Source organism: Podarcis cretensis, assembly GCF_951804945.1.
Source record: "Podarcis cretensis genome assembly, chromosome: 10".
NCBI lineage: Eukaryota > Metazoa > Chordata > Lepidosauria > Squamata > Lacertidae > Podarcis > Podarcis cretensis.
This window is the reverse complement of record NC_137179.1, coordinates 73507228-73520604: the sequence shown is the minus strand read 5'-3', so window position 1 is coordinate 73520604 and position 13377 is coordinate 73507228. Positions and strand designations below refer to the sequence as shown.

Below are 13377 nucleotides of genomic sequence, written 5' to 3'. Positions count from 1 at the left end.
CCTAACGCTATAACACTGGCAACCTTTTTTCCATTGAAGGCCACCTTTTCCTTGAGGATAATCTATCTGGGGAAGGGACATACCAGCATTGGCAGGATCAGAGCCAGCAATGGGCAGAGCCCCTTCCTTTTCTCTCTCTTTCTCCCATACCCCTTTTCTCTCTCTGTCACCCCTTTTCACCAGCTTCTTCTTCTACTGCCCACCTCCCTTCATCACCTGCATGAAACTGGACTGAGAGCCCACCTTGCCATAGCTAGGGATGGGGAAGCAATTTGATGCAGTATACACGGAAAGCTGAATTGATCAAATGTGCATTTTCCAAAACAAAATGCATAGGCACCCTTCGCACTTATCCAAATTATTGTGATGCAGCTTTCCAACCAAAGTTTGCAAAACACATGACCTAGGGGAAAGGGTGCACAAAAAGAAAGCCTTTAGCAGAAAATAGCAGACAAAAGTTCATTATATTAAGAAAAAATGCTTACAAAAACGTGTACATTTGTGAAAACTGCATATAAATATGTGTTTCTTTGGGGAAATTTACACTAAAATGCTGCTGTATTTTCATGGAGATTAAAAAAAACACACACACACAAATTGCTGCCAAATGTGGAGAACTGTGTTGGGAAACTGAGAAAGGGGAGAACAAAAATGGCATATCCTTCCATTCCTAGCTATAACACATGTCTCTGCGTGGCAGCTGGCACTGAACATCTAGCCATCAAAGGTGGGCTAGAGAAGGCTAGGCCTTATTATTTTTGCCTCATTCATATCACATTATTGTGGCCAAGGATTCCGCTCCAGTAGCAGGTGTTGGTTTCTGCTCTCTTCACTGTGCAGCGAAAGGCTTGTCACAAGACAATGTTTACATTCCACAGACAGCATTGCTGTTATGTTTCCCACGGGAAAGGAGACTGGATGTGACGTACACTGGTTTCCTGTTTTTCACTGTTCAGAGTGATTCTCTCTGAGCTTCAGAGGAGAGAGGATGCCGTTTTCTGCTCCGGCAGAGACAAGATGGTTTTCTGTAATCTACCAGCTTTGAAATGTAAATAAAGCGATATAGAGCATGTTGGCACGTATTCCTCATCATTCCGCTGTGCACTTGGATGCTTCAAATCAACATTTTGGTTATCGGGCCCAGAAGAAAGACGCAGTCATCTGATGCCGGCAAAAGGATCGGAATGCAAAGGGTCGGATCGGACGCTATCTGTTCTGCGCGTCAAGATGATTGATGAGGTATGTGCTACTGCTCCGGGCAGCCTGCCAGCTTCTAATTAATGGCTTTATGGCTGGACTTTGAACTTTTATGTCCGTTTGCCGGCTACAGGCAGCGGCTATGCCTATGCTGGCGAAATCGAAAGTAACTTTTACAAGGGCTGAAGCAGCTGTAGAAGTGACGCAGCATGATTTAGGCAGCAGAGAGAAAGCTGTTTTGAACTTGCCTTTGGAATGAGGCTTGAAGCAGCAGAGATGCAGCTTGTATAAAGCAGCTTGTTTAAAGCAGCAGAGATGACGCAGAAGGCTAATGCCAGAGACATGATGGCCCTTCAGGATGCTTGTGGGATTCCCAAGCTCAATAAGAAAAATTATACGGACTGGGTTATCTATGCAGAGGCTATTCTGCGGAAAGAGGGTCTGTTTGAAGTTATTACAGACACCCCCCCAGCTCCAGTTACAGATGCATGGAAGGCTAAAGATTCCAAAGCAAGGGGAACTCTTACATTGATAGTATCCCCAGAAGAGCTCTGTCTATTGCGTGATAAGACCTCAGCCAGAGAAATTTGGGATGCTTTGAGGGAGGCACACTTGAGGACAGGAGCTGGGTCTACTATGTTTTATTTTAACAAGCTGCATAATATGGCTCTTGCTGAAGGTGGAGATGTGCGTACACATCTGATGGAGATGCAGAATCTGAGACATGAGCTGCAACAGAGAGGACTCAACTTTCCAGAGGCTGTGTATTCCTTCATGATACTACAATCTTTGGGTTCAGGTTGGGAGTCTGTTGCGACTCAGATTGCTGTACAGCCTACCGCTCAGCTGACAGTGGATTATGTTACTGCCGTGATTCAAAATGAAGCAGATCGCCGGGGTGCTGGCTGCATGGGAAAGGGGGAGTCTTCACAGTCGTCATCCCAGAGTGCAGTGGAACCACCAGATGGCGCCAAAGCTTTGAAGGCAGTGAAATGCTACTCCTGTGGACGTCTAGGCCACATGAAGAGGGAATGCAAATATCCCAGGGCCAAGACAGAGCAGCGCAGCGGAAGCTCATCGCGTGGAAAAGGCCAGAGCAAAGGCAAAGGTCCAGTGTCCAGGACAACACAGCCCAAAGCAATGGTCTCACGCTTCACTCCAAAAGTTGCAGAGGTCCAGAAGACGTCTAGATCTTTCTTCGTTGTTGATTCGGCTGCAACCCATCACATGTGCAACGATAAGCGACTGTTCGTGTCTTTTACACCGCAGGAAGGTGCGATTCACCAGGCGGATGACCACACAATTCCCAGTAAAGGCTACGGAACTGTTGTTCTTCACAGTTTGGACTTATCAATACAGAATGTACTTTATGTGCCAGATGCCAAACATAATTTGCTCAGCGTCGGACAGCTGAATGAGCGGAACATTGACGTTTCCTTTAAGAACAAAAGGTGCATCATCACAAAGAAAAATGATTATGTATTGTATGCTGAATATGTTGATCGTTTGTGTGTTTTGTATTATGATGATGTTGTGCAGGATGACACTTGTTGCATTGCAGGTTCTAACAAATGTTTGCATGCAGAATGTATTCATGATTTTCATCGAAAATTTGGACATTTGGGTTTTGAGGCAGTATCTAAAATGCCTGCCTTGGTTGAAGGTATGACTATTAAACCCTGCAGGTACCACATGAAGTGCAAGGCATGCGCAGCAAACAAGGTGAAAATGGCTGCGAAAGGTAAGGTGTCTAGTAGGCAAGCTACAGAACCATACCAAATTGTTCATGCTGATTTGGTTGGACCACTAGCGCCCTCTTTGGGTGGAAATAGGTACTTCATGGTTCTCATTGATGCATTTTCCAGGTATATTCATGTGTACAATCTCAAGCAGAAATCAGAGGCTTTTCCTAGGTTCAAGGAATTCTGTGCTTGGTTGGAAAATGTGCATGGTAAGAAGGTAAAAATTCTTTTCACAGATCGCGGGGGAGAATTCACTTCTCAGCAGTTTGAAGCTTTTCTGACTGAGAAAGGAATTCAACACGATTTGTCTAGTCCTCGCTCGCCATGGCAGAATGGACTTGCAGAACGAGCAAATCAGACATTGCTTCAAGGGTTAAAAACCTTGCTGCATGATGCAAATCTTCCAGAGAGTTATTGGGCCGAAGCTCTCTCATGTTTCACTTACAGTTATAATCGCAGGTTATCTTCAGCGATTGGTTGTACCCCCTATGAGAAGATGTTTGGAAAAAAGCCATACATCAAACACATGAAAATTTTTGGTTCTGACATGTGGGTTCACTCACCACAAAACTCCAAGTTAGACAAGCGTGGTTTGCATGGTATCTTTCTAGGTTATGAGAAAGGTTCTTACAGAATAAGGATGACTGATTCTAAGACCATTAAGCTCACAAGAAGTGTTGAGTACAATGCCAAGTGGGGGGAGAATGTGGGAATTTTCCAATGTTACCCTGATGACAGTGATGAGACTGAGGATAGTCAAAAGCAACCACAACCACCCACACCCACTGATGAAAGTTCTGATTCTGAGTCTGAAACTGAATCAGGTGATTCAGAGGATTTCAAGAGTGCGAAAGCCTCTATGCGACCCTCTGAAAGCTCTGATCAAGAATTGGAGGAACCATTGTTCACAATAGGTCGTTTTTCTCCTAAGAAGGAAGAGGAGAGTGTTGAAGACCTAAGGCTAATTCGCAGGTCACAAAGAGCCACAAAAGGTAGACCTCCAAAGAGATTTGCTGATGAGTTTGCTAAGATAGCAGTAACAGCTGTTAAAAGCTCCAAGAAGGTATTTGAACCTTCAAGTTTCCAAGAAATCCAGGATTTGGATTCAAAGGAAGCTGAGCCATGGTTAAATGCCATGAAGGCTGAGCTTGATTCCTTGGAAAGGAACAAAACATGGGAACTTGTTCCAGTAGTTCCAGGAATGAAACTGCTTGGAAGCAAATGGGTCTTCAAAGCGAAGACTGATCAAAATGGCAAGATAGTCAGACACAAAGCCAGATTGGTAGCCAGAGGTTTTGCACAGGTACCAGGTGAAGACTATCACGAGACCTACTCACCCACAGTGAGGTATGAGAGCATTAGGCTTATGCTCAAGCTAGCTGCAGAGGAGAATCTACACATTAGTCACCATGATGTGAATACAGCTTTTCTGTACGGATCTCTAGGTGAATCACTTTATATGCTTCCACCTGATGGCGTACAGGTAAAACAGGGATTTGTTTGTGCTCTGAAAAAATCCCTTTATGGTCTCAAACAAAGTGCACGGTGTTGGCACACAAAACTCACTGAAGTATTGTTTTCTCTAGGTTTTAAGCAAGGGAAAGCTGATCCATGTGTATTTGTCAAAGAGGAGGGGCAAAAGAAACTGTATTGTTTGTTTTATGTTGATGATTTATTATTCTTTTGGAAAGATGTCACAATGTACAATAACGCCCTAGCTCAACTGAAAGAACACTTTGACATGAAAGATCTTGGTGAGGTAAACAACTACCTATCTCTGGAAATAGAGAGAGATCAAGATGGTAACATTCTAGTACACCAGTCACGGAAAATTGCTGATGTGTTAGGCAAACTAAACCTGATGGATGCTAACCCTGTAGACACACCGATGATAACAGGTTATCAGGTAGATGACACTGAAGAAGCATTTTCTGACACTACACTGTACAGAAGTGTGCTAGGCAAGCTAAACTTCATTGCCAGATGTTCAAGACCAGACATTGCTGTTAGCTGTAATTTGCTAAGCAGACAAGTCAACAATCCTACTGTTAAGGATTGGAAAGCTCTGAAACGCATAGCGCGGTATTTGAAAGGCACTATGCATTACAGACTGAGATTTAACAATCAGAAGTCTGGTGGTCTTGAGATATTTGCAGATGCAAGTTTTGGAAGTGACACTACAGACAGGAAAAGCACGTCTGGAGTTTGCTACATGTACAATCAGGCTCTATTTGATTGGTCATGCAAGAAGCAAACAACAGTTAGCTTAAGTACTTGTGAAGCTGAACTGAATGCACTGTCTTATTCACTCAAAGATTGTGAATGGTTGTTACAATTGTGCAAAGACATGAAAATTCCTGTCAAATGTCCAATCCAGGTTTACCAGGACAACAAAGCATGTTTGGCTTTGCTGAATTCTGAAGGTTGTAAGCAAAGCACGAAGCACTTGCAATTGAAGTTGCAACATGCTAGGGAACGTATTCAAAAGGGACTCATAACGGTGTCCTATATGCCAGGTAATGAAATTCCTGCTGATGTATTGTCCAAGATTGTATCAAGGGATCAACACTGTACCTATGTGCAGAAGTTGGGTTTGTACTGATATTGTACGAACACGCTGCCCAGTGGTGTTCACAGAAAGGGGGAGGATGTTGGTTTCTGCTCTCTTCACTGTGCAGCGAAAGGCTTGTCACAAGACAATGTTTACATTCCACAGACAGCATTGCTGTTATGTTTCCCACGGGAAAGGAGACTGGATGTGACGTACACTGGTTTCCTGTTTTTCACTGTTCAGAGTGATTCTCTCTGAGCTTCAGAGGAGAGAGGATGCCGTTTTCTGCTCCGGCAGAGACAAGATGGTTTTCTGTAATCTACCAGCTTTGAAATGTAAATAAAGCGATATAGAGCATGTTGGCACGTATTCCTCATCATTCCGCTGTGCACTTGGATGCTTCAAATCAACAATTTGCTGTGTTTACAACGGTGTTGCCTGCAGGGAACACATAAATGATTGATTGCTAGGGTGGTCATTGACTTTCACAGCTTCCTACAAGACTCCTCAATAGACTTTTACTGGCAGTATATCATTTTAGGACTCACAGAGCTAGCCTGTGCTGTAAAGTTCAAACCAGGCTGACAGAATTCAGGTTGGGTACCAATGCTGTCTTCCAATCCAAGTCTTTCTGGGTCCAAGCTCTAGTTTTTCTTAGACGTTTAATATCATCATCACCATTGCCCCTATGTTGTTGGACTACAACTCCCATCAGGTCCAGCCAAGATGGCCAGTAGTGTGGGATGATAGGAGCTGGAGTCTGAGAGGCTCTGAAGGGCCATAGGCTCTCCAGCCCTTGCCTATAGTCACATGACTGTGCAGAACATGTGGAGATTGTGAAACACAGTCACTCTGGGAGCCTGGCTGTGGAACAGCTCTTAGTACTGGAGACTGAGGAATCTCAGTCTGGGAATCTGGAAAATAAGTGTTTCATCTATCCAAATAAATAAATGGTTGTGTGTGACTGATAATTTCATTTGGTCCACATTTTAAAGCAAACTGAATTAATTTTATGGAGGAAATGCATGTAAAAGTGAATGAAAAGCATACAAAGTGTATATTTTAGGGAAAAATGTGGATTTTTCATGTAGTTAAAAATATATAAACAGAAAACAGGATGGGATGGACTTAGTAACGGATGCATTTGAAACTGACACAGAACGGAAATAAGCTGACTTGTCCGTTCTTAATTGAAAGTGGACCTAAATGAAGAGGTCCGTTAGATCAGACAAAATTCCACAGAAAAGTGGAGAACCACTCCTTCCTTCATTTCGGTGCAATATTCAGCTATAGCCACGGAATCAAATGAAAATTCAGAATAACAAGCACCAATTGCGCAGGGGTTGCTGTATGTTGCAATAAATGTTTTAGCCTTTAAGATGCCACAAGACCTGTTGTTGTTTCAGGCGCTATTTCTGCAGGTCTTATGGTAGTTGTTAACTGCTTTTCCACACAGTACACCACCCAAGCCAGGCATTTTAAAATTAACCTTCAACTGTTCCCTACCAATTGCATGTTATTTCTCTGTTACAGGAGCAAGTTTTCAAGATCGATTCCAAATGTGAATCTGGGAAGGGCCGCTGCTCTTTCAACCCTAATGTGAATACCGTCTCTGTTATGATCAGTAAGTGAAAACAACTAGGGTTTCTTGGGGCTTAAATCATTAGGTGCCGAGAGTGAAATGAGAGGGTGTTGTAAACAAATTGAGCCACAGGGTAGGAGAAGAAACTGGAAAAAATGATCTGTCAGTGACTGTTCAGTTCTAGTGAATCTTTCCTCAGTTAAGGGACTTGGACTACAGGCCACTTCCAGCAACATGTTTCCATTATTTTAGGCTGAATTCCATGTAAAAGTGATTGCTGAGTTCAGGAAATATGTTAGAGATCTTCAGCTGTCTATTGGAGCAGATAATATGTGGGTCCAAAGGCACTTTAGTGTAATTTGAGGGTGGGGGAAAGCAAGATTGCCTTGCGTAATTTTTCCAACCTTAATGTTTATAAAAGAATATTTGATTTAGTTTAATAAAGTAAGGAAAGAGACATGACTAGGTTTTAGTGGTTGCAGTAGATTTTGAGAGATTGATTTTAGAATTGTAGGAAAATGTATTGCTAGGAAATAGTGGATTAATTTAGTTCCAATACAAAACAAGCTCAGTGTTGCCCTTTTTTGCAGGCAGATTTTTTGATAATGAAAAATCCCACAAAATCAATGCAGTTGTTGTTTTTTTAGTGCTTGAAAGGTAGACCAAGGACAGCCCTTTTCTTTCTCTAACATTTTACGGCTGCTTAGAACACCAGTGCCTCTTCTGGTGCCACGTGGTAAAATACCTGGTTCAAAATGCAGCCTCAATTCCTTATAGGGGCATGCATCTTACCCCATACAATATCCATGATACCTTTGCAAGACATTGTATGGAAAGAAAGGTGGTTGTCCCCTTAGGCATTTGAGCACTTGCCTGGTAGCCATAGGAAGCATGGAGGTGAATGCATAAAATTCCATGCCCACATGGAAGTGGGCTGTTGGCTGAATGGTGGATGTCTCTTTTCTGAGCACAGTACAGACTCAAACGGGCTTTTGCACACACTCATCATAGAAATACAGAGGGAGGACAGAGATCTTCCAGTCACCAGCAGGCCAGTAACATTAATTTCAGCTCAAGTTCATCCCTTCCAAAAAGGAACTAATTCACAGTTCAGTTCACAATGTCCATACCAGGCATAGGCAAACTCAGCCCTCTGAATTCTACAGAATTCTGCTCTGCTAAAGTATAAAATATACTTAAGAAGGCTGAGAAAATATCAAAACACACATATAGTGTAACATAAGCACTTGCTATATTTATTCTTCCCAATAATTGTGATACTTAAACTTAAACAGCAATCCAACTTTTAAGATCAGTAAAAATTGTCAGTGCAATGGCCACAGAGCTTAATTTAATGAAACCCTTATATGTTCATAAATTATTGCACTAAAATTAAAGTTAAACTGAACTGAACCTTGCCCCATGTTCCTCTGCAAAAGGAACTTAATTCACATTCAGGTTTATTGAGTGAGTGAATTTATATCCCACCCTTCCTCCCAAAGGAATTTCCCCCATATTTTCTTCTGCTGCAAATGCTCTATACACAGATGCTATTAGCCTGATGGCCTTTCTAAGGCAAGCCTACCTTGTTACCTGTTGACAGCATGTCAACTCTAAGTTTAAAAGCACCTAACAGCACATGGCTTTTGCAGCTTGAGATGGCTGGCCTGCCATATATGGCCTGGGGATCATGACGTTGGTTAAATCTGCTACATATTAAAAGTTTCATGGTGAATCCAAGGCTCCTGTATTCAAGCGTTCAGCAATTCCTCCTCTGTTCCCAGCGGTCTTCCTTTGCTTCCAACTGTACCCTATTATAAAGCTGAGGTATAAATCTTCTGGTCCAAACCACAGTAAGTCCTATTCTGCTATAAAGATTGTCATATTTATTGTGACAGATTTACTGAGACACCAGGATCGTCTTGGAGTAGAGCCCACTTCGTCAGTTCCATCACGCTTTATCAGATGCTGGAACTGGACCAGGTTCTACTGGCTCATCAATGCTGGTTCATTCGAGCTCCATTCAGATGTTCACTTAAAATGGTGTGGCTCAAAAGTGGGGAGGGTAATGGCATGCATGCAGGTCCTGACGCCAATGTTCCCTGTGTGCCCTGAATTTCAGACCTTCCTGTGTTGAGATCAGGAACCTTGACAAACATGCTTAGAATCCCTCTTGAGACACAAGAAGAAGGCCTGAAAGTGGAGCAGACATGGGCAGCAGTGGGCATGTCCCTCACACCTCCCCATTTTTCACCCATATGCTTTCAGTCAAACTAGGGCTTTCTGTCTTTCGATGTTACATACCTCGCTTTTGTACTAGAGTGCAGAGCAGCTGATCAAAGGCCCCAGGGCGGGTTAGTCTATGAAAAGAAATGTTCCCAATAAAATTGGTCCATTTGCATTGTGACCTCATCCCTCACTGATTTCCCAAGAAAGAAATGATAGGAATTTTGTTTTGGGATGAAAGATAAGCTTTGAGGCATAATGGACCTCTCTGGAGGTTGGATAATATCTTGAATTTATTTGTTGCATCCAAATGATTATATAAACAGGTGTGTTTGTGTGTAATCTTTTCCCCTTTGCCTGTTCACAGTTCTCAAGTTATCATCAGAGCTGTGTTAGTTGCCTGGCTGGAAATGGCTGTTTACTTATTCCCACAGCAGTATTATTGCCTACACATGATTTTCAATTAGGGATGGGCAGAACTGTAAATTTCAGTTTCTCTTCCTTGCTCATTTTTTTCCTGCCTTGTGTTCAGTGCTCCATGTTTACATATCAGCTTGTCATTTTTTTAAAGTCCTCATGCAGATTCATCAGCCTTTTAGTGTGAATTTCTGCCCAAAGTACACACTCTCACCAAGGGATTTCTCCTGATGTAGTGCATTTTTGGGCATGTGACTTTAACCAGCATATACATTTTTGTGTGCATCATTTGGATGGAGAACTGCATTGCAAAATTTGGCGGTGCAAATCTTCAGTTCTAGCTTTTTCTTCAGTTCACCTATTGTTTCAGAAAGTACAGTTTAGGTAGCTGTGCCTTTAAATGTGAGCTGAATCGAATTTCCTCCCCATCCCTATGAATGTATCAGCAGCAACTTTCTCTACTATGGATGCAAAGAGTTGCACTGTCTTCAGCAGGGGGCAGGAAGAACCTTTGATTCAAAAGTCTAGGATCATGACTCTGTATCTAATCCCACCGTCCCTAAGCCAGCAGCACAGCACGCTGGCGTTCCTAGCCAAAGGAGAAAGCCGTCGTTGTCCGGATTTCAGATTCTCCTGGACAAAGCAAAGAATGCCATTGACCTTAGCATACGGTTTTTATCCTTCGTAGCAACTGAAAACAAACTGCAGAGGCTGTTTAGCTCTGTGATTTCAGTGTAGCATGTCTTGTAGCTTTAGGCCTTCTGCTCACACCAAGATCAACAGGCGTTTGGCAGCGGGAAGAGGATCATTTGTTTGACCTCTGCACTGGGTTGCCAGATGAATATTTCAAAAAAGAAAGGAAAAGGGGGGGGGGATACTGTAGAGTGGCAGCTCCTACTATTCCTAGGAGTTTAAAAACAACAACAACAGTAGCACTCTGAAATATGTACGTTTATTCTAATGAAGAAATAGGGATTCACTGGTGGTCAACTGAATTTTTTTTTAATGAAACCCTAAAAGTTCACTGGGAATGGGATAAATATTGAAAGTTGTGTTAAAATCAGTCATAGCCAAATGCAAACACATCAACATGATTTTAAATACAAGTTATAATTTTGCATCTTGAACAGCTAAACCTTTTCAACATATATATCAGTACAGTCTGGTGCAAATATAATGCTGGCTTCCTGCAAACCATGGTTTACCATAACATGTAACTTCTCCTCCTCCTCCTCTGGTCTCCTTTCCTTTACTGGTGTAGAGTAATATGTGCACCATTGGTAACCATGGTTAACTAACAGGTTGTCCTCATATCCATATTCAAACTATGGTTTTCAATACTGGTTTATGGTTAGTTTTCTATCTTTTTGGCAATGGAAAAAAACCAAAAACTTAATTGTGTGTTCTTTCTCTTCCACCGCAAATGATTCTAAGATTTTATCAGATATGCATTGGAGAGAAGCAATACCAAAGTGTGTGAGCTGGTTACTGCACTCACTAAGACAAATTGTTTGGGGGAATTTAACAATTAAGCCAAAAGGAAGTGGAGCTGACAGATATTATTGGTGCCTGATTAGACAAGTAGGCTCTTGGAATGCTTAAGACATAACTAATAAAGCTGGTATGCAGTGGGATTAAGAATAGCACCGTTCTTTTCCAGTGTTTAATTTTTTATATTAAAAAACTGGATCAGCGATAAACATAAGAGCTTTGTGAGAACTATAAAGCTGAGCTGTAACAGGCAATCCTGTAGGAAATCAATGACAGGAAAATATGGGGTAATTGTATTTGCAGTGGAAAGGTTAATTAAAATGTGTTTCAGATTTATATATAGCCTTTTTTCAGTGTCCAAAGCCCTTCTACAACAATCCTTACAACAACTCTGTAGGACCTGTAGGTTAGTAGAATGATCCTGAGATTGTAGATGCGAGTCCTACTGAGAAGGTTGAACAAGGACATCTAGTTTCAGTGCAGACAAAACACCGGCAGACTATGGTATACAAATCAGGAATCAGCTTCAGGAACATACAATACCTCCTCTTCCTTCCTTCCTTCCTTCCTTCCTTCCTTCCTTCCACCCATCCATCCAGGGTACATTTTCTTTTCCTTCCCTTGTTATCCACCTATAGTTGAGATACGCATTTTCACCAGGCTTAACCAACATGGTGGTCTCCAGATCTTTGGATCACAGCTCCCAGCAACCCCAACCAGAATGGTCAAAGGCCAGGGATTATAGCAATTAACTAGGTTTCTTCTTAACCATGGTCTGTAAATCTGCCTCAAACTCTAGTTTCACATGAGAACATAAGCAAATGGTTAAGACAGGAACCTCATTTAATATTAATTATAGCTAAGACTACTGATGGCTCCTTGTTTTTGTCTCCTCTTCCCATGGCTGGGTCCGCTATGAATAATTGCTAGAGCTGAGAAACTGCTTGCCTAAGGATGAGTAAAGAAACTAATGTTTAATCCAGACAAGATGGAGATGTTGATGGTTGAACTGGAGATGGAAGATGAACCTGTTCCCTCTCAGTGAGCAGGCTCAGAGCTTGGCAATAGCTTGGCAATAGTGTTTTTGCTAGACATCCAGACCTTGGTATGGACAGAGTACATCTTTTCCATCCACCAATTGAGTGACTTGTCCCCCTTTCGGTAGGCAAGTGATTAAGGGAACAATCCTACCTCCCGGCCAGGGAGCAGCAAGACAGAACAGGACATCATGTGTATTATATTAGTGCCTTTGCTCACCTGGGCAGAAGAGGAGAGAAATATTGCACTTAATTTTCACTGTACAAGCTCTAGGCTGATGCAGAAGAGAGGTGTAGTCTGGACTCCTCTCTGGCTGAACTCCCATCATGCCCAGCAGCTATGGCCAATGGCCAGGGATGATGGGAACTGTGTTTCAGCAATATCTGGCAAGCCAAAGGTTCCTTGCCCCTGTTTTAATCGAAAAAGCAGTTTGACAATGGAACCATTTACTTGGGTGGCATAGTCTCTCACTTGCTAGAGGTCTTCAGGCAGAGACTGAACAGCTATCGGTTGGGAATGTTATCCCTATAGATCTCCTACATCAAGGAGGAGTGTGCATTATCAGACCCAAAAGTCGTTCTCCATATCTGTGGTTTTATTTTATTTTATAATAATTTTGATTAGTTTTCAATTACAATCCAGTAATAGCCTCATTATAACAATACCAATTTATGATACAGTTATTAATACCACTAGTTCAAATGCCGCCATATCTGTGGTTTTAAGACAGTTTGGAAACTTTTACTGGAAGATCACCTGGAGCTAGTAGCTGTCTAACAGGAGCAGAAGCATTTCAATGGTGCATCTCTGCTATGGAGCTGCCTTCACAATAAGAACTGACAGGCCAACTCAGATGACTAATTGGCAAATATTCTGTAGCTATTGAGTTTGCTGACATTAGCATGCTGCTGCTGCCTCCCTGTATATTAACTAGTCCTCCTAAATTGAAATGTTTCATCCCACTTACTGCGGTTTTTAGGCTTTTGTTTTCTTATAAGCCACTTTTAGGCTTTTATGGGGAAAAGAGGCAGGGCATTGACTTACATTTAAATAAATAAATGCCTGGCTATAAAGCTAGCCTGTGATTAAAGCTGATTAAAGTGTGATGGGATATGTGCTGAAGAGGAAAGGGA

General features: G+C 42.1%; 1 protein-coding gene across 1 annotated transcript in view; it reads left to right on the top strand.

Moving 5' to 3' along the window:
* Window positions 1-13377, top strand: part of SEMA3C (semaphorin 3C) — a 145138-nt gene that overhangs the window by 79679 nt on the left and 52082 nt on the right. Inside the window, exon 6 of the mRNA XM_079993655.1 lies at window positions 7024-7114. Within this exon, the coding sequence (XP_079849781.1) occupies window positions 7024-7114 (91 nt within the window). The remainder of the gene's footprint in view (window positions 1-7023; window positions 7115-13377) is intronic.